The 27,029-nt window shown below is 34.7% G+C and overlaps 1 protein-coding gene across 8 annotated transcripts in view; it reads left to right on the forward strand.

The window, feature by feature from the left end:
* CCDC18 (coiled-coil domain containing 18) overlaps positions 1-27,029 on the forward strand; it is a 108,195-nt gene that overhangs the window by 24,661 nt on the left and 56,505 nt on the right. For 7 of the 8 annotated variants that reach the window (XM_042952866.1, XM_042952865.1, XM_042952870.1 and 4 more), the window contains 10 exons: positions 1,475-1,571; positions 3,363-3,484; positions 4,441-4,732; positions 6,725-6,849; positions 7,692-7,852; positions 14,235-14,458; positions 17,658-17,768; positions 18,358-18,489; positions 25,924-26,058; positions 26,223-26,300. In XM_042952866.1, the coding sequence (XP_042808800.1) occupies positions 1,475-1,571; positions 3,363-3,484; positions 4,441-4,732; positions 6,725-6,849; positions 7,692-7,852; positions 14,235-14,458; positions 17,658-17,768; positions 18,358-18,489; positions 25,924-26,058; positions 26,223-26,300 (1,477 nt within the window). The remainder of the gene's footprint in view (positions 1-1,474; positions 1,572-3,362; positions 3,485-4,440; positions 4,733-6,724; positions 6,850-7,691; positions 7,853-14,234; positions 14,459-17,657; positions 17,769-18,357; positions 18,490-25,923; positions 26,059-26,222; positions 26,301-27,029) is intronic. The other variant, XM_042952868.1, reaches the window with a different exon arrangement.

Raw genomic sequence — 27,029 nt, forward strand, 5'->3', positions numbered from 1 at the left:
CATACAAAATGTTTTGTAATAAAAAAAAAAAGACTATGGTTACCTTTGGAAGAAGTCAGGGGAATGGGATTTGGAAGGGACACAGGGACCTCAGCTCTGTAATGTCTATAATGTTTTGTTTGCTTAAAGTAAAAAATGCTACATGAAACAAAAAAAAGAAGATTCATTAAAGCTTGATTGGGAGTACATGGATGTTTATGTATACTTTTCTGTATGGCTAAAATCTGTCTTTACTTTTTTTTAATTGGTGGTGAGGAAGAGTAGGTAAGTGTAAAAGTGGATAAGTTTGTCTTAAAAGCAAGGACGAGAGAGGAAAGCATATCAGTGGAGGGTTTTGTTTAAGTGAGAAATACAGGTATCCTTTGCCCTCTGAGCTCTATTTATGCAAACTATGTAATGGAATATATTCTCTTAGATTTTTAGATAAATCCCTTATTATTTAAACTCTTACCAGGGCACGTGGGTGGCTCAGTCGGTTAAGTGTCCGACATCGGCAAGCCCTGCGTCGGGCTCTGCCAACAGTTCAGAGCATGCTTTGGATTCTGTCTCCTCTTTCTGCCCCTCCCCACTTGCACTCTGTCTCTCAAAAATGAATAAACATTTAAGAAAATATTTAAACCATTACCATTTATCTAAAACTTTGGAACCAGATAGACACTTTGATATCCACAGTTGCTATCCAAACTTAAGTACTACATATATTTAGAAAGTAAGAGATACTTCCACTGAATTTGTAAACCAGTAGAGAAGAGACTGAAAGTATAGAAGATAGAGTTAAGTCCCTGAAAGGGGAAGAGCTGAGGTCTAGAGTGTAGAGAAATTCACTCTTGATAAGAGTAGAGTCACTAACTACCCTTACATTGGAATGAATATGATGAGAAGAGGTTTAAATAATAGAATAATTTTTAGAGGTAGCTATGAAATTGACTATATTGGCCCAATTGTCTCAACTCAGTGTGAAAAGTATGAGGAAAGGTCAGGGTCAACTAAGACAGTGCTTCATAGTGGGTAGATTTTGTTGTTCAGATTTTTACATCTTTTGGAAGTTACTACTGTCTTTTGAAATACCTTCTTGAAAATTTACTTGCCCTTTGCAAAGGTCACAGGATTTACCGAATATTTTTAATATACGAGACCATGGATTGATTCTGTAATATTTTGAAATTCTGATTTTTGAGTTTATACAGCCTAGGCTGCTTCCCTGATCTTTTCCAGATAGAGAAAAAAATTGCTGACACATAAGAATGTATGTATGTTTCAACGTTTATGTGGTGCTTTATATTTTATTTTTCATATTGATACAGTGAGGAAATTATTGTAGTCTCTATTCTTCATTTTGCAGTTTAAGCTTAATACTCTTTTCTAGTACTGCTTGTCTCTAATTATTTCTTATAATAAAATATAGGTTACTTTGGAGTTTCACTAGTTAAATGCAGAGCCTTCTTTACTTTTATTCTCCCTTTTTAAATTTTAGAGCTGAACGACAAAGGAATGAAGCACTATATAATGCTGAAGAGCTGAGTAAAGCTTTCCAACATTATAAAGAAAAAGTGGCTGAAAAACTGGAAAAGGTAAGAAGCAGTTGTGCAAATTCAGTTTTTTTGGAACTGTCCATATTCTAAAAATAAAAATAGACATAAATAGAATGTATTAGTTTATAGTTAAAGTGGGGAATAATTTTTATGACCTTGTAATAAAATCATTGGAATAAAGAATTGTAAATATTGGCTAAGGCTGGTGTTCATAATCTTATAATGAGCAGAAACTTTTTTATCAAAGTGGGAAAAGAATGGAGACAAGGGGAAGAACAAAATACAGAGAAAGAAAAGAATACGGAGAAAGATGAGGTGAGTGAGCAGAGGTTGGAGCTGTAGAAGTAGAAGCAGAAAATTTGTTCCTATCACCTCCATGAAAATGAAGACAGAGTAGATTGTATAGCCTTCAGTTGTCTCCCTGGACCTACCACCCTGAGAGGATCTTACTCCTTCCTCTCAAAGGGAAAATTCCTTTAACAGATTCTACATGGTAGTATAGTGACTTTATTACATTCACTTAATATTTTCAAGTCATATGGATAATAAAACCTGTTTGGAGGAAGGCCACATGTTGAGTATTCAGACATTGAGCTCAGAAGAGAGGTCTGGTTGATAGATACTAACATGAGAGAATTCCATCTTGAGATAGTAATTGAAAAAGAGAAAGTTAATGATTCTGTTCAAAGAAAGGTAGAAGGGTAGGAGAAATATTATTATTAAAAGTTTAATAAGAAAGAAATACCATATGATTTCACTTATATGTGGACTCTAAAAGATAAACAAACAAAAAGCAGAAACAGACCCATAAATACAAAGAACTGATGAGGTGTTGGGCAAAATTGGTGAAGGGGAGTGGGAGATACAGACTTCCAGTTATGGCATGTGGAAGTCACAGGCATCCAAGGTACAGCACAGGGAATATAGTCAATTGTATTATAATAGTATATGTAGCGTCAGATGATAGCTACACTTGTGAGCACAGCATAATGCATAGAGTTGCTGAATCACTGTATTGTACACCTGAAACTAATGTGACATTGTTTGTCAACTATATTTCAATGAAAAATTCTTAAAATCCCGTCAGATACTGTTCTTAAGTGTAAATTAATCAGATCACTGTTTTGAAGGCCTTGGAGAAGATCCCTGTGGGAATGAAATTTTGTAGGAGGGATTTTTAATAAGGTAATTTGTCGGGGGAGATAGAATACCTAGCAGGGGTAATATGTTCAGGGAGAGGGAGGACTTTATAGAGGAAAGAGAAAAATGTTAAGATGATTTTTTTTCACATTTCTCCTTGGGATTATCAGTTCAAACCACACTCAGCAGGTACCTCTAGTTAGGTCGATGTAATAACAGAGGCAGATCTGCCTATTCTGTCACTCCCACCACTCTCACCTGAGTGCTTGATTTTTATCTGGTTTAGATTTGGACTGTAATTTCAGTGGGAGTATCTTGTGGCTAAAATTTCAAAAGTTATTTCTCCATAATATTTGCAGCATAGTTAGCCTTTAGTTAACTTCATGCAGCATCCCTGCATAAATTGCTTGCTTTGCTCCCGTGAGGCCAGAATGCTTCCTGTCGGGTGATAGTGCCATTGCCCCTCTGTCATAGGCTCTCAACCATTTCTGGACAGGTGGTGGCATCCCCCTCCTCGTCCTTTGTTACTGCCCGTCACTTTGCTCCTTTCACTGCAAGGCTGGGGACATAAACGTGTGAAATACTTACTCTACTCTCCTGCTTATTTCTGAAGTCACTACTTTTTAGTTTGAAACACCTAAAATTTATGACTACAGTAGTATGTTCACTTAAAACAAATTATTGTTTTAGGTTCAAGTTGAAGAAGAAATATTAGAGAAAAATCTAATTAGCTGTGAAAAAGAAAATAAAAGGCTGCAGGAAAAGTGTGGTGTATATAAAAGTGACCTTGAAATTCTGAAAGAAAAATTAAGGTACAGTATCTTGTTATGGAAAAAGGAGTTTTGTGTGGAAATGGAGAAAGAACTGAAACGTTTTAAAATAGAATATTTTGTATATTGTAATTGTGGCCTTAAATTACATAGAAAGCTAGGTTTTATGACTGCAATTGTTTTCTGGGTATAATGTTAGGATTTTTAATGAATAAAACGTGTTGATATTAATATACTTGCAAATATAGAGTGATATGATCAACATATTTGCTTTGCATATATTTAGAGAAGATGAACACAAACATATGTGAAAATATTACTGCCTAGTAATCTGTTAATGGTTGATTACTATCTTTTAGAGTTGTGGCTAATAGTTCATGATTTTTCCTTATATAACCTAAAACTTTCTTGAAGTTGCAATATGTTGAATTAGGATGTGGGAGTTAGATTTCCTGTCTTATACTTTTATAAAGGGAGCACAAGTGCTTCAAAGATAATGGAGGAATGGATAATGCCTTCCTCCTTACTATGAGACACTGGGAAAGTTTTATAATCTTTATATACCTTAGTTTCCTTATCTATAAACAGAGAGTGATAATCGTGCTACCCACATAAAGTTGTGAGTGCCTGGCATGCAGAAAGTAGGTACTCAGTAAATGTGAGCAGGTATTATTATTTCAGAATTAAAGCTTTAAAATATTTTATTTTTTGAAAATTTTAAAATGTTTTTATTTGTTTGTTTTTTAATATAATTTATTGTCAAGTTGGCTAACATATAGTGTATACAGTGTGCTCTTGGTTTTGAGGATAGAGTCCTGTGATTCATCGCTTATATACAACACCCAGTTCTCATCCCAACAAGTGCCCTCCTCAGTGCCCGTCACCCATTTTTCCCCTCCCCACCCCCTGCTTTAAAATATTTTAAAAGTGAGATTAACTAGGATTTACTGAAAATAAATATATATTTTGTTTTCATTTTTATGTTTTTTTCTTCATAGGCAGTTAAAAGAAGAAAATAACAATGGAAAAGAAAAATTAAGGATCATGGCAGTGAAAAATTCAGAAGTTATGGCACAACTAACTGAATCTAAACAAAGTATTCTGAAGCTAGAGAGTGAGTTAGAAGACAAAGAGGAAGTACTTAGAGAAAAATTTTCTCTAATGAATGAAAACCGAGAATTAAAGGTCCGTGTTGCAGCACAGAATGAGCGACTGGATTTGTGTCAGCAAGAAATAGAGAGTTCAAGGGTGGAACTGAGAAGTCTGGAAAAAGTTATGTCCCAGTTGCCAGTAAGTATGGATGAAAAGGAAACTTTACTCAGGTGCTTTATAAGAGATCATCATTTTGTGGTTGCTTTATTAGCTTTTACTTTATGTTTTTTTTTTACATATCTATACTTTCAGTAATGAATTTCTTTTCTACCTCATCCCTTTTCTTTTTCTGCTCCTACCCTTTCTTAGTCTCTCAGACGCCCTATGTAAGAATGGCACAGGATTTTTAAAAAACAGCTTTATTCAAGTAATATTTGTATACCACAGAATTCACCCATTTTAATTGTACCATTCAGTGATTTTTAGTAAACTTACAAGTTTTGGAACAATCACTGCAGTTCAGTTTTCAGTTTACCATTCAGAAGATTCCTTTACCACACTCACCCCTAGGGAACCACTAATGTATTTTCTGCCTCTAGAGATTTGTCTTTTTTGGATTTTTCATATAAATGAAATTGTACAATATATGGTCTTTAGCTTTCTAAAAATTTTTGAGGATCATTCATTGTGATATATATCAGTACTCCATATCACTTTATTTTGAATGTTATTCAATTGTATGGATACACTACATTTTATTTAACTATTCACCAATAAGTAGATAGATATTTGGGTTGCTTCCATGTTTGGACTATTATGAACAATACTGCTACGAACATTTGCATACAAGTCTGTGTGTGGACGTAGTTTCATTTCTCTTGAGTACATACCTAGGAATGGAATTGCTGGGTCATATGGTAAAGTGGTACTGAACTGTTTTCCAAAGTGGCTATACCATTTTACATTCTCACCAGGAATGTCTGAGAGTTCCTGTTTTTCTACAACCTACCCAACATTTGTTACTGTCTGTCTTTTAGATTTATAGCCATCTTAGTGGGTGTGATGTGGTATCACATTATGGTTGTAATTTACATTATTCTAATGACTAATAATGTTGAGCAACTTTTCGTGTACTTATTAAAATGTTTTTATGATAGCAGATGGCCATCATTTCTCTTTCAGTTACATATATAACTATATATATAAGTGAGATTAGAAAGAAGGTAAGTATAACTATGTCAGAAATCTGTTATTGATAATTGTAAAATAAAGGTGAGATCAGGAGAAAACTATATAAATGTGTCATGGCTGATTTCAAATATGTATATATGTATATATTTTTTTAATTTTAAGTTTATTTATTTTGAGAGAGAGAGAACACAAATGAGGGAGGGTCAGAGAGAAGGAGAGACGGAATCCCAAGCAGGCTCCACACCATCAACGCAGAGCCTGACACAGGGCTTGAACTCACAAGTGGTGAGATCCCAGCCGAGATCAAGAGTTGGATGCCTAACCAACTGTGCCACCCAAATGCCCCGGTTTCAAATATATTTGGATGGGTGGTAGACTTACCAATTTTATTTCTTTGACTCTTACCTATTTTATTTTATTTTTAAAAATACAGCAAGGGCACCTGGGTGGCTCAGTTGGTTGAGCGTCTGACTTCAGCTCAGGTCATAATCTCAGGGCTCGTGGGTTTGAGCCTTACATCGGGCTTTGTGCTGACAGTGCAGAGCCTGCTTCAGATTCTCTGTCTCTGTCTCTTTCTCTCTCTTTGCCCCTCCCTCACTTGTGTGCTCTCTCTCTCTCTCTCTCTCTCTCTCTCCCTCTCCCTCTCCCTCCCCCTCACTCTCCCTCACTCTCCCTCACTCTCAAAAATAAATAAACATTAAAAAAAATTAAAAATATAGCTAAAGTGTTTTGGAAAATACTACATGTGCCTCTGTTGTTTTTCACATAATGTTATATTATGTGATACCTCCATAATGTTTTATATAATGCAGGTTTATTTTAACTATTGTGATTTTTCTGTTATCTCAGTATTTCATAAAGTATTTTTACATTTATCCTATTGACAGACATTAGGTTGTTTCTATTAAATTCACACAATTTTTCAAAATTGGAGTTCTGAATAAAACAATTGCATCATAGATATTGTAAGTTTATGTATGTCTCTTTTTAAATTTGCAGTTAAAAAGAGAAGTGTTTGGTTTTAAATCATCTCTTTCTAAGCACCAGATGAGTAGTTTGTCAAACAAGGAAGACAATTACATTGGCTGCTGTGAGGCAAATAAAATGTTGATTTCAGAATTGAGGTATGGCTTTCAGATGCTGAAGTTGTAGCAAATACAGTGTTTTTTTTTAAATTGGCAGTTAAATTAAAATCCTTAATTGAGAAGATGAAAAATATATAGAAAAATTCATCGAGTATTAAAACAAACAACTGTATTTCCACAACTAAGACTTGATTCTTCTTAACATTCTGTGATATTTTTTTCAAATGTGTTTAAGTAAAACATAAAACATTACAGGGTGGATAATACCCATTGATCTTTCCCACTAGTCTCATTCTCCTCTTAAGAATACACCATCATGAACTGGGTACGTATTCTTCCATCCATTTTGTGTATGTTTACATTAACACATACATGCAAAATATATATGCTTATATTGTTTGCAATTTTGCTTTTTTACTCAGAATTATTTTTTAAATTCATACATGTTGAGGTAGGTAGTTAGAGTTACCAATCAATGGGTGGATTAGTGTAGGTAGTTTTAATAGCTGTATGAGAGTCTGTCCTAGAACTGTGTCACCTAGAACTGTAGTTTTCTTTTGTTACAAACAGTGCTGCAAAGTACATACCTTTATGTGTTGCCTTATACAATATGCCAGAGTGTCTCTAGTGTATATTCCTAAAAGTGAAAGTGCTGGGTTATAGCATGTGTACATTATTACTTTTACTAGGTACTATCAAGTTTTTAAAGTAGCTGCTCCAGTTTACATTCCCATCAGTGGTATATAAGAATTTCTACATCCTGCCCAAGAGTTAACTAATATCAGAGTTTTAAAATTTTTGCCAACTTGAAAGGTAAAAATGGTGGGAGATATTTATATAGATCTTTCTAATAGTTTTTGGTGTATTTTGTTTTGTTCCAGGATTAAACTTGCAATAAAGGAGGCAGAAATTCAAAAGCTTCAGGCAAACCTGGCCGCGAATCAGTTATCTCAGAATCTTATTGCTTGTAATGACAAACAAGAAAGTGGCAAATTAAATAGTGTAGAGACAGAACCGGTAAAACTAGGAGGTAATCAATTAGGTGAGTGTGTTAAATTCTTTTTTTAATTTTTTTTAATTTTTTTTTTTAATTGATTTTTGAAGGAGAGAGATGGAGCATGAGCGGGGGAGGAGCAGAGAGAAAGGGAGACACAGAATCCGAAGCAGGCTCCAGGCTCTAATGCTGTCAGCACAGAGCCCGTCGTGGGGCTCGAACTCATGAACCGTGAGATTATGACCTGAGCCAAGGTCGGACACTCAATCGACTGAGCCACCCAGGCGCCCCTAAATCAAATTCTTTAATTCTAAGTTGTTTATGATAGTTTTTTAGAGAAATGGATTATCATATGTTTAGTTTGTATTATCAGTAATCTGTTATTACTAGTTATGGGTTGGTAAGATGGCAAGAATTTCAAAATTGTTGAACTTTGCATTATTCTTTAAAAATGATAAAGCTACCCCTGGGTGGCTCAGTCAGGTAGCGTCCAACTCTTGATTTCGGCTCAGGCCATGATCTTACGATTTGTGAGTTTGAGCCCCATGTTGGGTTCTCTGCTAACAGTACAGAGCCTGCTTGAGATTCTCTGTCTCCCTCTCTACTCCTCCCTCTCTCTCAAAAACAAATTTAAAAAAACATCAAAAAATGTAGTTTACTGAAGTAAAATTTACTAGTAGGATACATCCATTTAAAATAACAGAGTTTGAAATGTTTTGTCAAATGTATATTTTTTCATGTTTATACCCTTGTAACTATCACCACAATTAAAATATCTAACATTTCCATCAGAAGACTTACAAATGACCAACAGACACATTAAAAAAGTGTTCAACATCACTGATCATCAGGGAAATGCAAATCAAAACCTCCCTAAGACATCACCTCATACCTATCAGAATGGCTAAAACCTAAAACACAAGGAATAACAAGTGTTGTTAAAGATGTAGAGAAAAAGCAACGCTTGTGCACTGTTGGTGGGAGTGCAAACTGGTGTAGCCACTGTGGAAAACAGTATGGAGTTTCCTCAAAAACAAAACCAAAAGCACACTGTATATACACTGTATGTTAGCTAACTTGGCAATAAATTGTATTTAAAAAAAAATTAAAAATCACCATATGATCCAGTAATTCCACTACTGGGTATTTACCCAAAGAAAACAAAAATATTAATTCAAAAGATACATGCACTCCTATGTTTATTGTGGCATTACTTACAATAGCCAAGATATGGAAGCAACCTAAGTTTCCACTGATAGAAGAATGGGTAAAGAAGATGTGGTGTGTATATATGTGTGTGTGGAATATTACACACACTGGAATATTACTCACCCATAAAAAGAAATGAAACTTTGCCTTTTGCAACAGCATGAATGGACCTAGAGGATACAATGCTAAATAAAGTATATCAGACAGAGAAAGACAAATACCATATGACTTTATTCATATGTGGAATTTAAGAAACAAACCAAATGAACAATGAAAAACAGACCAAAAAATCTCTCTTAAATATGGAGAACAAACTGGTGGCTGCTAGACTGGAAGTGGGTGGAAGAAAGAGTAAAATAGATAAAAGGGTATTAAGAGTGCACTTATCATGATGAGCCCTGAGTAATGTGTAGAAATGTTGTATTACCATATTGTACACCTGAAGCTAACATAACACGCTATGTTAATTATACTGAAAACCAAATACAAAAAAAGCCATTTTCCTAAGGATCCCTTATACTCCTTAATTTTCTTTGGGTTCAATTCTGTCTTTAACTTTTCTTAAAATGAAAGCTTAGATTATTGATTTTAAACCTTATATAAGTATTTAAGGGTATAAAATACTTCTCTTTAGGCAATGCTATTCCTGCATCCCACTAATTTTTATATATTGCATTTTCATTTTATTCACTTCAAAATATCTTATAATATCTCTTGTGTGTATTTATTTCCAAATATTTAGAATTTTCCAGGTGTCCTTTTGTTATTAGTAGTGGACATTAAGTTGTTTCTAATAACCTAATTCATGAATGAACCTGATTTCAGTTCTTAAAAATGTTTTGAGATTTAGTTTATTGGCCAGCATATGGACTATCTTGATGATTGTTTTAAATGCATTTGAAAAAATTGTGTATTCTGGGGACTATTGAGTAGAGTGAACTTCAATCATATTAAACTTATTTATAGAAGCTTGAGTCTTCTTTCCCCCTAGTGATTTTCTGTGTACTTGTTCAATTACTGAGAAAAAAATCTTGAAATCTTCAGATATGTATGTGAGTTTGTTAATTTATCCTTTTAGTTCTGTGAGTCTGAACTCTGCTTTACCTAAAATTAATATAGTTACTCTATCTGGGGCACCTGGGTGGCTCAGTCGGTTAAGTGCCCGACTTCTGCAGGTCATAATCTCACGATCCATTGAGTTTGAGCCCCGGGTCGGGCTCTGAGCTGATAGCCCAGAGCCTAGAGCCTGCTTCGAGTTCTGTGTCTCCCTCTCTCTGCCCCTCCTCTACCCCTGCTCACACACTGTCTCTCTCTGTCTCTCTCAAATATAAACAGACATTTAAAAAAATGTGTTAATATAGTTACTTGAGCTAATTTTTTATTGGTATATAATTGACATATAATATCATATTAGTTTTAGGTGTATGTCATAATGATGTGATATATGTGTATATTTTGAAATGATAACCACAATAATAAGTCTATGTAACATCCGTCATCACAGATAAGTAACAAATTTTGGGGAGGGATGAGAGTTTTTAAAATCTACTCTCAGGGTACCTGGGTGGCTCACTCAGTTGAGCATCCGACTTCGGCTCAGGTCATGATTTCATGGTTCGTGAGTTCGAACCCCACGTCAGGCTCTGTGCTGACAGCTCAGAACCTGGAACCTGCTTCAGATTCTGCGTACCCCCACCCTCTCCGCCCCACCCCTGCTTGTGCTCTCTCTCTGTCTTTCAAAAATGAATAAACGTAAAAAAAAATTTTTACGATCTACTCTCAACAAGTTTCAAATATATAATATTATTGACTCTAGTTACCATGCTGTATATTATATCTATACCCAGGAGTTGTTTATCTTATAACTGAAAGTTTGTACCTTTTGACCACATTTGTTTGTTTCATTTGTTTCATTTGTTTGTTTGTTTTTATATTTCACATATAGGTGAGATCATACAGTATTTGTCTTTCTCTGCCTGGCTTTTCATTTAACCTAATGTCCTCAAGGTTCATCCATATTGTCACAAGTAAAAAGATGTCTTTTTGGGGCGCCTGGGTGGCTCACTTGGTTGAGCATCTGACTTCGGCTCAGGTCATGATCTCATGGTTTGTGAGTTCGAGCCCCACGTTGGGCCCTGTGCTGACAGCTCAGAGCCTGGAGCCTGCTTCAGATTCTGTGTCTCTGTCTCTCTCTGCCCCTCCCCTGCTCATGCTCTGCCTATCTCTCAAAAGTAAATAAACATTAAAAAAAAAAGTCCTTTTTATGGCTAAATAGTATTTCTCTCTCTGTGTGTGTGTGTGTGTGTGTGTGTGTGTGTGTGTGTGTGTTTATGCTACCTTGTATTTATCCATGCATCTGTCAGTGGATGCTTAGATTACTTCCGTGACTTGGCTATTGTAAATAATGCTGCAGTGTACATATGAGTGCAGATAGTGATTTCATTTCCTTCAGGTAAATATTCAGAAGTGGAATTACTGCATATGTGGTAGCTCTATTTTTAATTTTTAAAGGCAATTCCATATTGTTTTCCATAGTGGCTCTACCAGTTTACATGTTCACCAACAGGGCACAAGGGTTCCCTTTTCTCCACATCTTCACCAACGCTTATTTCTCATCTTTTTGATGATAGCCATTTTTGTAGGTGTGAAGTGATACCTCATGGTGATTATGATTTGCATTTCTTTGATGATTAGTGGTGTTGAACATCTTTTCATGTGTTTATTGGCCATTTGTATATCTTCTTTGGAAAAAAGTCTTATTTAGATCTTCTGCCCATTTTTAATTGGGTTTTTTTGTTTTTTTTTTTTTTGCTATTGGGTTATATGAGTTTTTATGTATTTTGGATATTAATCCCTTATCAGATATAGATTTACAAATATTTTCTCCCATTCTGTAGGTTGTCTTTTCATTTTGTTGATGGTTTCTTTTGCGGTACAGAAGCTTTTTACTTTGATATAGTCCCACTTGTTTATTTTTACTTTTTTGCTTTTGCTTTTGGTGTTGAATCCAAAAATTACCATCACCAGGACTGATAGATCTAAGAGCTTTTTACTTATGTTTTCTTCCAGAAGTTTTATGTTTTAGGTTTAATATTCAAGTCTTAAACCATTTTAAGTTGATTTTTGTCTACTTAAGATAGTGGTCTAGTTTCATTCTTTTGCATATGGCTGTTCAGTTAACCCAACACTGTTTATTAAAAAGACTGTCCTTTCCCTATTGTATGTTCTTGACTCCTTTGTTGTAAATTAATTTACCTTTATTTTGAGAGAGAGGGAGGGAGGGAGGCAGGGAGAGAATGAGGAGGGGAAGGGCAGAGAAAGAGGGAAAGAGAGAGAATCCCAAGCAGGCTGCATGCTGTCAGTGCAGAGCTCAATTCAGGGCTTGATCCCACGAACCGTGAGGTCATGACCTGAGCTGAAATCAAGAGCTGGACAACTGACTGAGCTACCCAAGCACACCATATGTCTGTTTTTAATGCCAGTACCATACTGTTTTGATTACTATGGTTTTATAATACAGTTTGAAATTAGGAAGTGTGACGCCTTCAGCTTTGTTTTACTTTCTCAAGATTACTTTAGCTATTTGGGGTCTTTTGTGGTTCCATATAAATTTTAGGATTGGTCTTTTGTTCTATAAAAAAAAATGCCATTGGGATTTTGATGGGGGTTGAATTAAATCTTTAGATTTAGGTAGTATGGAGATTTTCACAGTATTAATTTTTCCAGTCCATGAACATGAACTATCTATTAATTTGTGTCTTCAGTTTCTTTCATCAGTGTCTTACAGTGTTTAGTGTACAAATCTTTCCCCTCCTCAAATTTATTCTTAGATATTTTATTCTTTTTGGGTTAATTATAAATGGGATTGTTTTCTTAATTTTCTTTCTGATCATCACTCCAGCTGTGTTTGATTAGAGTTTTCCTGGTATGACTTTTTTCATCCTTTTAGTCTGCATTTTTTATAGATAAAGTGAGTTTCTGATAGAGAGCATATAATTGGTTCTTGCTTTTATATTCTAACATTTTTTGCTCATTCAGTGGAATGTTTAGACACATTTAATGCAACTATTGGTCTTTTTTGGGTTTAAGTTTATCATCTTGGTATTTGTTTATTATTTATTCTAATGGCCTTTATTCATCTTTCCTGCCTTCTTTTAGATCAATTATATTTTAGTATTCTATTTTTTTTAAATCTTCGCTATTGATTAGTTAACTATACTTCTTTACTTTCTTAGTGGTTGCCCTACTGGTTAATATATGTATCTTTAATTTATCATTGTCTGTCTTCAAATATGATTGGTTTCTTGCAGGAGGAATGACAGCAGAGAGAATTAGCTATCAAAGTGATTAGAGAGAATAGGGAAGAGAGTGATGGTGTTATTAGCAGAGTGAATGCTAATTATTAGAGATGTTGATAAATATGTCATAAGTTCTCTTACATCAAAGAGTATAGAACTAATGATAGCCTAGAAAGTGAAATATTAGGGATATGGAGAACTGATAGGAAATGGCTACTTGTGCTGCCCTCGAAGAAGGCATAGTGCATCTCCACTTACTTCCATACCTCTGTGTGTTCTCATGCAGTCATATATATTATCCCTCTTTAAAGCACTCCTGAAAGCTCAGTTACTTTTAGGTGGGAGTAGGTTTATATATTTATAATGGAGAAAAGTATATATTCAAACAACTACCTTTGATAACCCTCAGTAGTTTTAAAAAAGCATCACTGAATTCTCATGAGCTAGTTTAGAGTAGGAAGGATTCCCAGTTTTCAGCTTTTGAACTTGCATCTATATACAATAAATAAAAATATGCTCTAGAGAAATTTTATGATTAACTTCAGTTTAAGGAAATAATGATTTTTTAACAATGATTTTTTTAAACAATGGTTTTTGTTTTTTTTTTTTTTTTACAATGTTTTCTATCTGAAATACAGGGATTTTTATAGGTGGAGAAGGACTCTTTTTGGTATTAAGGAATAGTCTGGAAAAGTGAGTGACTCAGAAGTTATTCCTACTTTGTTATGTACTTCATAATACAAAGTATGTTACTTGCCATGTTCCTTCATTACCTCTTCCTTAAAGTACATCTCATTCTCTGTTCCCTTTAGTATTCTTTAGATAAGAAATTAAACTTTATTTATGATTAAATCTTTCAACATTGAAATAGGGTTTTTTTCTGTAAGTTTTATACAGAGGAATTTTCCTTTTATGTTTGTCAGCAGAAAGAATAAAAGACCAAAATCAACATACTGTGAACAAGCAATATGAAAGAGAAAGGCAAAGACTTGCTTCTGGAATAGAAGAACTACGTACTAAGTTGATGCAAATAGAAGCTGAGAATTCTGATTTGAAGGTTAACATGGCCCACAGAACTAGTCAGTTTCAGCTGATACAAGAGGAGCTGCTGGAGAAAGCTTCAAACTCCAGCAAACTTGAAAGTGAAGTAAGCTTGAATTAGCTGTTTATATGTACTAACTTTGGAGACAAAAAAAAGGTAGAGTTTTATAAAAGTTGTATGTGTAAGTCCAGATTTATACATCAAAAGGAATTAATGGTACCACATCAGTTATAAATTCTTTTAAAATTATATTGGGAAACCTTCTGTTAAAAGTAAGAAATTACTCTTTAGTGGCTGACAGGTCTCAGATATGGTGGAACTTGTATTGTATTGCAGTCTGTTATTTCTTCCAAGTATAAGTTAATATGGCCAGGGGCACCTGGGTGACTCAGGTTAAGCATCCAACTTCAGCTTAGGTCATGATATTGTGGCTCGTGAATTTGAGCCCCACATCAGGCTCTGTGCTGACAGCTCAGAGCCTGGAGCCTGCTTTGGATTCTGTCTGTCTGTCTGTCTGCCCCTCCCCTGCTGTGCTTGTTCTCTCTCTCTCTCTCTCCCAAAAAAAAAAAAAAAAAAAAATGAACATTTAGGTTAATATGGCTAATACACATTTATAAGTAAAGAACTTGGATTATATAATTGGAAGAAAAGGAGTGATAATAGAGGATTTTGATTGTTAGCAAACAGCAGAATCACCTAGGAAGCTGGTTAAACATGTAGATTTTTGGGTACCATTCCAGTGATTCTGATTCAGTAGATTTAGTCCATGTAAATCTAAATTGTAGCCATTAGCTTACTTAGAAAATATCCTAGTACCCAGTGCTAATATCATCGTCAATGGGGAAAAACAGAGCTTTCCCCCTAAGGTCAAGAACAAGAGAGGAATGTCCGTTCTCACTGCTGTTATTCAACATAGTATTGGAAGTCTTAGCTTCAGCAGTTAGACAACACAAAGAAATAAAAGGCATCCAAATCAGCCAGGAGGAGGTCATACTTTAACTCTTCACAGATGACGTGGTACTCCGTATGGAAAACCCAAAAGATTCCACCAAACAAGTGCTAGAACTGATCCATGAATTCAGCAAAGTGGCAAGATATAAAATCAATGCACAGAAATCGGTTGCATTCCTGTACATCAACAATGAAGCAACAAAAAGAGAAATCAAGGAATTGATCCCATTTACAATTGCACCAAAAACCAAAAAATACCTAGGAATAAAAATAACCAAACAGGTGAAAAATCTATAAACTGAAAACTATAGAAAGCTTATGAAAGAAATTGAAGAAGACACAAAAAAGTGGAAAAAATATTCTATGCTCATGAATTGGAAGAACAAATATTGTTAAAATGTCAGTACTACCCAAAGTAATCTACATATTGAATGCAATACCTAGCAAAATAACACTGGCGTTCTTCACAGAGCTAGAACAAACAATCCTAAAATTTGTATGGAACCAGAAAAGACCCCGAATAGCCAAAGAAATCTTGAAAAAGAAAACCAGAGCTGGAGGCATCACACTCCTGGACTTCAAGCTGTATTACAAAGCTGTAATCATCAAGACAGTATGGTACTGGCACAAGAACAGACACTCAGATCAATGGAACAGAATAGAGAACCCAGAAATGGACCCACAAATGTATGGCCAACTAATCTTTGACAAAGCAGGAAAGAATATCCAATAGAATAAAGACAGTCTCTTCAGCCAGTGGTGCTGGGAAACTGGACAGCGACATGCAGAAAAATGAACGTGGACCACTTTCTTACAACCATACACAAAAATAAACTCAAAATGGATGAAAGACCTAAACGTAAGACAGGAAGCCATCAAAATCCTCGAGGAGAAAGCAGGCAAAAACCTCTTCGATCTTGACCGCAGCAACTTCTTAACATGTCTCCAGAGGCAAGGGAAACAAAAGCAAAAATGAACTATTGGGATCTCATCAAAATAAAAAGCTTCTGCACAGTGAAGGAAACAATCAGCAAAACTAAAAGGCAACCGACAGAATGGGAGGAGATATTTGCAAACGACATAAAGGTTAGATAAAGGGTTAGTATCCAAAATCTATAAAGAACTTATCAAACTCAACACCAAAAAATAAAGAATCCAGTGAAGAAATGGGCAAACGACATGAATAGACACTTCTCCAAAGAAGACATCCAGGTGGCCAACCAAACATGAAAAAATGCTCAACATTACTCATCATCAGGGAGATACAAAGCAAAACCACAATGAGATACCACCTCACACCTGTCAGAATGGTTAACATTAACAAGTCAGTCAACAACAGATGTTGATGAGAATGTAGAGAAAGAGGATCTCTTTTGCACTGCTGGTGGGAATGCAAACTGGTGCAGCCACTCTGGAAAACACTATGGAGGCTCCTCAAAAAATTAAAAATAGAACTACCCTACGACCTAGCAACTGCACTGCTAGGAATTTACCTAAGGGATACAGGTATGCTGTTTTGAAGGGGCACATGCACCCCAATGTTTATAGCAGCACTATCAACAATAGCCAAAGTATGGAAAGAGCTCAAGTATCCATTGACAGATGAATGGATAAAGAAAATGTGGTATGTATATGTATACAATGGAGTATTACTCGGCAATCAAAAAGAATGAAATCTTGCCATTTGCAACTACATGGATGGAACTAGAGGGTATTATGTTAAGCAAAATTAGTCAATTAGAGGAAGAAAAATATCATATGACTTCACTCACATGAGGACTTTAAGATGCAAAACAGATGAACATAAGAGAAGGGAAACAAAAATAATATAAAAACAGGGAAGGGGACAAAAACATAAGAGATTCTTAAATATGGAGAACAAACAGAGGGTTACTGGAGGGATTGTGGGAGGGATGATGGTCTCAATGGGTAAGAGGTATTGAGGAATCTACTCCTGAAATCATTGTTGCACTATATGCTAACTAACTTGGATGTAAATTAAAAAAATGAAATAAAATATCCTAGTACTGAGATTAATAACTTTTTAAATTACAAAATTAGCACAGTCTTGTTGAAATACAGAAAGGACAAAGAAGAAAATGCCATTAATAATTCTACCACCAGAAATAGCTACTATTAACATTTTTTTATACTAATTTCAATCTTAAATGCTACTTTTAAGAAATGGGTTAGGATGTAATCCTATTTGGACATAGGACTCAGAATTAAATAACTTATGTATTACATAGATGGAACAGTCCCTGGTCTTTCCTTCACCATTTTTCTTCTAAATTGCCGCTTATATTCAAAAGTAATTTTTAAAAATAATTTGTTTATTTCAATGTGTTTTCAGATGACAAAGAAATGTTCTCAACTTTTAACTCTAGAGAAACAGCTGGAAGAAAAAATAGTTGCTTATTCCTCTATTGCTGCAAAAAATGCAGAACTGGAACAGGAGCTTATGGTAAATATTACTGTGTGGTTACAAATTCACTGTGACTTTAATGCACTCGATTTGTGACAGCATGTTTGTTTTATTTTCGTTGTTATACAGTATACCAAATAGGAAAGCATAAATTCTAGTAAATTCTTCTGATTATTTTTTTGTTTCCATATTTTTAAGTCAATAGGCTTATATATAGCAAGTTGTTATCTGTAATTTCTTATTTTTATTCTAGTGGAAGTGAAGGAAATAATGAACTTCTTTGATATGCTTTTCAATATTTTAAAATAGTTGAAGGTTTTCATTTTGGCACAATTTTTTAAAATAACCATTTTGTCTTATGTATATGTTTAGATATTTTTGATGTTTGACATATTCACTATTGTGATTCTTAAAAAAATAGAGTACGACAGATTTAATGCTTTACTTAAGTGTTTTTATGTAAAACTTGTTCTCAGTTATATTCACATTTTTTTTGTCTTTCCTAGTCTTTATTTTTTAATATGAAATTTATTGTCACATTGGTTTCCATACAACACCCAGTGCTCATCCCAACAGGTGCTCTCCTCAATGTCAGTTACATTCTTTTAAAGTGTTTTTATATTTCTAGGAAAAGAATGAAAAGATAAGAAGTCTAGAAACCAATATCAATACAGAGCATGAGAAAATTTGTTTAGCTTTTGAAAAGGCCAAGAAAATTCATCTTGAACAGCATAAAGAAATGGAAAAGCAGATTGAAAGAGTAAGATATTATGTTTTTCCATGTAGACATAATGTATGTTTAGAATATGAATGCTGAAAAGAACCTTAACATTACTAGCTCAACTTTTTTTTTTTTTTGATAGATAAGGAAACAAAGACCTAGAAAAGTAAGTGGCAAGTAGTAGAATTAGCATCCCATTACTTCTAGATCATTTTACAATGCTTTCTTGTATAGTACTCTTGCCATTTCAGTTTTAATAATTATTTTTTGGCATGATTAAATTAAGAGTGATTTTGTAGACTCTGGTATACTAGACATAAAAATAGCTTGAAGACTGGTTGAGAGTAGAAGTGCTCTTACCATTGAGTTGAAATTAGAGTAAGAACAAGTTAAAGAAGAAGCTGTGAGACCAAAAACATAAGACTAAGTAAAAAATACATTATTTGATGGACTTAATAGTAGAATGGAACTAATAAGAGAAAAAAAATGTGAGCCTGAAACAAAGAGCAACAGACATTACTCAGTCTGAGAAACAGGAAAAAGGATCAGAGCCTAAGGGACCTGTGCAATGATGTCAGAACTGGAACTCTATACCCATTAAAACAGTAACTCCCATTTTCCCCTCCTTTCACCCCCTAGCTACTGTCATTCTATTTTCTTCTGTCCCTATGATTTTGACTACCCTAAGTATCTCATATAAGTGAAATCATACAGTGTTTGTCTTTTTGTGACTGGCTTAATTCACTTAGCATAATATCCTAGAGGTTCATCCATGTTGTGGCATACTGCAGAATTTGTTTCCTTTATAAGAATAATATTCTATTGTATGTAAATACCACATTTTGCTTATCCATTTATCTGTCAATGGACGCTGATTGCTATGGCCAGAATTTCTAGTACTGTGTTGAATAGAAGTGAGAGGGGGCAGGGTGCCTGGGTGGCTCAGTTGGTTGTGTCAGACTTCGGCTCAGATCACAACCTCACGGTTTGTGAGTTTGAGCCCTGTGTCGGGCTCTGTGCTGACAACTCAGAGCCTAGAGCCTGCTTCAGATTCTGTGTCTCTCCTTTTGCAGCTCCCATGCTCATGCTCTGTATCTCAATATTAAATAAATGTTAAAAAAATAAAATAAAAACAAAAAAACAAAAACGAAGTGAGAGGGGACATCCTTGTTTTTTTCCTGATCTTAGAGGAAAAGCTTTCAGTCTTTCACCAATTGAGTAGGATGTTAGCTGTGGGTTTTCCTTTTTCTTTTTTTAGTGTTTATTTTTGAGAGAGAGAGAGAGAGTGGGGGGGGGGGGGGTGCAAGAATGGGGGAGGGGCAGAGAGAGAGAGACAGAGACACAGAATCCAAAGCAGGCTTCAGGCTATTAGCTGTCATCACAGAGCCCCACGCAGGGCTCCAACTCACGACCTATGATATCATGACCTGAGCCGAAGTCGGACACTTAACTGACTGAACCACCCAGGGGTGCCCCGCTGTGGGTTTTCCATAAATGGCTTTTATTATATTAAGGTAGCTGTCTTTTATTCCTAGTTTGTTGAATGTTTTTCTCATGAAAGGGTTTTGAGTTTTGTCAACTTTTTTCCTGCATCAATTGAGATGATCATGTGTGGGGTTTTTTCCTTCATTTTTTTGCTATGGTACATTACATTGATTTTTAAAAATGTTTATTTATTTATTCTCAGAGAGAGAGAGAGAGCAATGAGCAGGGCAGGGGCAGAGAGAGAGAGAGAGAATCCTGAGCAGCCCTCGTGCTGTCTTCTGCACAGAGTCTGACGTGGGGCTTGATCTTATGAACCTGAGCCAAAATCCAGTTGGACGCCCAACCAACTGAACCACCCAGGTGCCCCTGTTGATTGATTTGTGTATGTTGAACCATGCTTGCATTCCAGGAATAAATCCCACTTGATCATAGTGGGATTTTTTTTTTTTTTACTACACTGCTGAATTTGGATTATTAGTATTATGTTGATTTTGGCATTATAAGGGATATTGGTCTGTAGTTTTCCTTTAGTGTCTTTGTCTGGTTTTGGTATCAGGTTAAAACTGGTATCAGAATTAGTTGAGTGTTCTCTCTTCCTTAATTTTTTTGGAAGGGTTTGAGAAAGATTGGTATTCTTTAAATTTTCACTGGTGAAATAATTCATTGAAACTATCAGGTTCAGGGCTTTTCTTTGTTGGGAGATTTTTGATTACTGATTTAACCTCTTTACCAGATATAGATCATTCAGATTACCTATTTTTGCATGGTGTAGTCTTTGTAGGTTTTGTATTTCTAGGAATTTGTCCATTTCATCTAGATTATTCTATTTGTGGGCATACAATTATTCATAACACTCTCTCATGATCTTTTTTCTTTCTGTATAATTGGCAGTAACATCCCCACTTTCGTTTCTGATTTTGGTAATTTGGACTCTCTGTTTTTTAATCTACTCAGCTAAAGATTTGTCAATTTTGTTTACTTTTCCCAAGAACCAACTTTTCGTTTTGATATTCTTTATTCTTTTTCTGTTCTCCATTTTGTTGATCTTTACTGTAATCTTTATTATTTCCTTCCTTCAAGTAGCTTTGGGTTTAGTTTATTCTTTTTCTGATTCCTTATGTTTTGAAGTTAAGTTATTGACTTGAAATCTTTTTTGATTTTTAATGTAAACATTTATAGCTATAAATTTACCCATTAGCACTACTTTTGCTGGGTCTCTTAAGTTTTGGCAAGTTGTGTTTTTGTTTTCATTTGTCTCCTAAGTGTCTTCTAATTTCTCTTGTGAATTCTTTGACTCATTCGTTGTTTAAAAATCTGTTTAATTAATGCCACAATTTTGTGACTTTTTAAATTTTCCTTTCATTATTCACTTCTAATTTCAACTAGTTGTGGGTTGGAGAATATACTTTGTATGATATCTGTCCTTTTAAATTTGTTGAGACTTCAATTTGTGGCCTAACACGGTCTATCCTGCAAAATGTCCCCTGCACACTTGAGGAGAATGTATATTCTGGTTTGGGGTAGAGTGTTCTGTATATGTCTATTAGATCTAGTTTATTGTGTTAAAGCCTGTTTCCTGATTAATGTTCTGTCTGGTCTTCTATTATTGTGAGTGGGGTATTGAAGTCCAACTATTTTTTTAGAACTCTGTTTTTCCCTTCAATTCTGTCAATTTTTGCCTCATATATTTTAATGATCTGTCATTACATGAGTAAATTTTATAGTTGTTATATCTCACTCTGTTTTGAATCTTTTAGTAATATGTAATGTCTTTCTTTGTCTCTTATAACCTTTTCTGATTTAAAGTCTATTTTGTCTGATATTTGTGTAGGTACTCCTGCTCTCTTTTATTATTTGCATGGAGTATCTTTTTCCATCCTTTCACTTCTAACATGTTTGCATCTTTGGATCTTAAGTGAGTCTCTTGTAGACAGCATATACAGTTGACCCTTGAACAACATGAGTTTGAACTGCATGGATCCATTTATTTGTGGATTTTTTTATAGCAGTACTGTAAATGTATTTCGCTTCCTTATGATTTTTTTAAGAACATTTTTCCCTGGCTTACTTTAAGAATACATGTAACATGTAAGATACATGTAAGATACATGTAACACACAAAATATGTGTTAATCAACTGTTTACGTTATTGGTAAGGCTTTGATTAACAGTAGGCTATTAGTAGTTATATTTTTATGGAGTCAAAAGTTATACACAGATTTTTTTTTTTTTAATGTTTATTTTTGAGATGGAGACAAGAGTGCAAGCAGGGGAGTGGCAGAGAGAGAGGGAGACAGAATCCGAGCAGGCTCCAGGCTCTGAACTGCCAGCATGGAGCCCAATGCAGGGCTCGAACTCAAAAGCTATGAGATCATGACCTGAGCAGAAGTTGGACGCTCAACTGACTGAGCCACCCAGTCACCCAGAAGTTATACACACATTTTTTACTGCACAGGAGAGCAGGCCTCCTAACCCTATATTGTTCAAGGGTCAGCTGTAGTTGGATCGTGTTATTATCCATTCTGCCAGTCTCTGTCTTTTGATTGGAGAGTTTAATCCATTTACATTTAAAGTAAATACTGATAGGGGGTGTTTTACTTTTGTCATCATGTTATTTGTTTTCTATATGCTTTATAGTTATTTTGTCCTTTCTTTCCTACATTACTGTATATTTTTGAATTTAGTTGATTTTTTTGTAGTGAAATTTTAAAATTCTTTTCTTATTTCCTTTTTTGAATTTTGTATTGCTATTTTTTTGGTGTGGTTGTCATGAGTATTACATTTAACAATCTAAAGTTACATTATTCTAATTTGAATTTATACCAGCCTGACTTAAGTAACATACACAAACTCAGTTCTTTTACAGCTCCATTTTCACCTCTTTCTATTGTCGATGTCACAGAATTACTTCTTTACATATTGTGTACCCTAAAACATAAGCTAATGATTCTTTCAAATGCATTAGTCTTTTAAATTACGTAGAAGAGGGGCGCCTGGGTGGCTCAGTTGGTTAAGCAGCCGACTTCGGCTCAGGTCATGATCTCACTGTCTGTGAGTTCGAGCCCCGTGTCGGGCTCTGTGCTGACAGCTCAGAGCCTGGAGCCTGTTTCAGATTCTGTGTCTCCCTCTCTCTGACCCTCCCCCGTTCATGCTCTGTCTCTCTCTGTCTCAAAAATAAATAAACGTTAAAAAAAAATTTTAAATTATGTAGAAGAGTTGTAATTACAAGTCAAACTTATACTAGTTTTTACACTAATTTTTTTAATCCTTTTTTATAATTTTTTAAAGCTTATTTCTGAGAGAGAAAGAGTATGAGCTGGGGAGGGGCAGATACAGAGGGAGAGAGAGAGAGAGGCTCCGCACTGTCAGCACAGAATTAACACGGGGCTCACACTCACAAACTGTGAGATCATGACTGAGTTGAAATCAAGAGTCAGATGCTTAATGACTGAGCCACCCAGGCTCATCCCTAATTGTTTTTTTTCTTTAAATATATTAGTCTCTTAAATTCTATAGAAAACAAAAAATGCAATTATAAACCATTGTTGGAGTAATACTAGCTTTTATAATTGCCCATGCAGTTATCTTTATTGAGATTTTTTATTTCTCCATATGGCTTTGAATTACTGTCTAGTGTCCTTTCATTTCACTTTGTAGAACTCCCTTGAGCATTTCTGGTGAGGTGTATCTAGTGGTCACAAACTCCCTCAGCATTTATTTCTCTGGGGATGTCTTAATTTCTGCCTCAAAAGGACAGTTTTGCCAGATAATAGGATTCTTGGTGGACATTTTGTTTTTTGGTTTCTTTTTTTTTCAATATATCAACATATTGTCTTTGGGCTTCCAAAGTTTCTGATGAGATCTGCTTGTAAGGTTATTGTGGATCCTTTATATGTGATTATTCACTTATCTCTTGCTGCTTTCTAGATTCTTTGTCTTTTGAGAGTTTGATTATAATGTGTCTTGGTGTTCCCTTCGAGTTCCTCTTTCTTGGAGTTGAGATTTTTGGATGTTTATATCCATATCTTTCATTAAATTTAGACATTTTCAGTCATTATTTCTTCAAATATTCTTAATGTCCCTTTTTCTCTTTCTTCTCCTCCCATGATCTGTGTTTAGGTCCACTTGATGGTGTCCCAACTGGTCCTTTAGGCTCTGTTCACTTTTCTTCCATCTTTATTTGTTCTCCCTCTAATTTGTTGTTTGATTATTTTCATTTGAATGTTTTCACAGTTCCTTGGTTTTTATATTTTGTATTTAGCTTTGTTCTGCCATGTTTTCATTATATATGTGTACATGTGTTTATATATATATGTATATATCACATACATAATTTTTTACATGTGTGTGTAATATACACATATATTCATATACACATATCAGTAATCTCCTATTTTGTCTTCACAAAAGTCTTTTGAAAGTTTGATAACACCAATTATTGATGAAGTTGTGGGAGTGAGAATCTTACATGTTTCTTTTTTTTTAAATTTTTTTAAATGTTTGTGTATTTTTGAGATAGAGGGAGAGACACTGTGTGAGTGGGGGAGGGGCAGAGAGAGAGAAAAAGACAGACAGACAGAATCCGAAGCAGGCTCCAGTCTCTGATCTGTCAGCACAGAGCCCAATGTGGGGCTGGAACTCACTAGCCATGAGATCATGACCTCAGCCAAAGTTGGACACTCAACTGACTGAGCCACCCAGGCACCCCAAGAATCTTATGTATTTCTAATCAAAACATAAATTTAGATGCACTTTGAAGAGAAATATCTAATGAAATTGGAAATGTGGAAAGTCCACTTCTAGGTGGTCTATTCTAAAGAAACTAATACATGTACATAAAGAGACATGTACACAGGATGTTTTGTAACATTGTTGTGATGGTGAAAAATAGAATATCAGACTGTTCTTGAGTAGAAGACAAGCTGTAGTTTGTTGTTACAGTGGAGTACTGTACCATTATAAAAAGCAATGAACTAGGGGTGCCTGGGTGGCTCACTTGGGTAAGCTTTCAACTCTTGATTTCACCTTAGGTCAGGATCTCACGGTTCATGGGATCAGGCCCTACATCAGGCTCTGCACTGACAGCACGGATTCTGCTTGGGATTCTCTCTCCCTCCCTCTCTGCTTCTCCCAACCTTGTGTGCACACACTTTATCTTTCTCAAAGTAAATAAACTTAAAAAAAAAACAAAAACAATGAACTAGATCCACATATGCATGCATGGATAAATATCCAGGGATAATTAGCTAAACAATATTGAGTGAAAAAACCAAGTTGCTAAAACTTGCAGAAGTATTGATATTGCTTATGTAAATTTTCAAAACAGAAATACATTACATATTGTTCATAGACCTACATATGTAGTAAAAGCACAAAAAACATTTGTGAGAAACATACCAGAGAGTGATAGACCAATTTCAGTAGTAGAGTTGACCTTCCAATAACATAGGGGTTAGGGGCACCAACCCCCTGCACAGTCAAAAATGTGGATTCAACTTTTGACTCCCACAAAACTTGACTGCTAACAGCCTAATCTTGACCAGAAACCTTACTGAAAACAAAATAGTCAGCTAACTCATATCTTGTAGGTTACAGGTATTGTATAATGTATTCTTAACAATCAAGCCAGAGAAAAGAAAATGTTATTAAGAAAATCATAAGGAAGAGGAAAAATGCATTTATAGTCCTATACTATAAAAAATCCTCATATAAGTCAACCTGTGCAGTTCAAAGGCCACGTTGGTCAAAGGCCAACTGTATTGATGAGGGAGGAAATCAGCTGTATTGATGAGGAATAAGACCTGGCCATGTGATTTCATTTCTTCTCTCAAGGGAGAGAAACTGAAGGAAATTCGGCAAAATGCAAAAATCTATGTAATTTCAGTAGTAATTTAACATATGAATATTGTATTCTTTTCTATATATTTAAAATGTGTCTTAATTTTTAAAAAATTATATGAAATTAATAGATCCTGTTTTTACATTTAGCTTGAATCTCAACTAGAGAAAAAAGACCAACAGTTTAAAGAACAAGAAAAGACTATGTCCATTTTGCAGCAAGATATAATATGTAAACAACATCATCTTGAATCACTAGACAGACTCTTGACGGAAAGCAAAGGGGTAAAATCATCTTTGTAAAAGTGTTCTTTAAAAGCTAATACTTTGTTTCTGTAACCTGCCTTTAATTCTAATTAAATCAATTGCTTAACAGCCCAATAGTAATGCTAAAATTAAAATATTTATACATGTACTTATATTTTTGCTACCAATCTGTGTGTTTTCAGGAAATGGAAAAGGAAAACATTAAGAAAGATGAAGCTTTGAGAGCATTACAGAACCAAGTATCTGAAGAAACAATCAAGGCTAGTATGCTAAATTTTTAAACTTTATTCTTAAATGGAGACATTCCTGTAAGCTTTTTTACTTTTCTCTATAAATTGTAAAAATTATTCAGATAAAAATTAGCAGGTAAAGATTTTACCTGACTCAGTGAACTTAGTTTCTGTAAATATATTTTCTTCAGTGTGAATTATGATCTTAATTATTTGATTGTTGGTAATCTGTTTGTGGATTCTCTAACACCCCCCCCCCTTTTTTTTGCCTTAAGAAAGATTACTTTTGTAACAGTACTTATTATTAACAGTACTTATTTTAACAGTACTGCTTATTAACATTACCAGTAAAGAATTAACAGAGAAAGTGAAGGGAGATCAATCTACAAGTAGTCCAGTTTTGCTTCTTTTTTACCAGTTCTGCTACAAGATTAATTAGGGGATAAAATTTGAATTTTTAGATAAAATACAGTTTTTGACTAGTCTGTCTTCACGGTTAAAAGCATGGGCTTTGGAGCTAAATTGACTTGATTTTGAATGCTTAGTAGTTGACTTTAACCCTCGCTGGGTTATTAAAGCTCTTTGAACTTTAACTTTTTCATCTGTAAAATACGGATAACAGTATTCTGGAAGAGGGTCACATGTGAAAAGTAAATGAAATGAAGTACATATAATGCTTAGCGTATACTCAGTTATTCCAAGTTTGGTAAGTAATTACTATATATTCAGTATTTTTCCTTTGCATTTTTAGTGTTAAAA

Source organism: Panthera leo, chromosome C1 (genome assembly GCF_018350215.1).
Source record: "Panthera leo isolate Ple1 chromosome C1, P.leo_Ple1_pat1.1, whole genome shotgun sequence".
NCBI classification, from domain to species: domain Eukaryota; kingdom Metazoa; phylum Chordata; class Mammalia; order Carnivora; family Felidae; genus Panthera; species Panthera leo.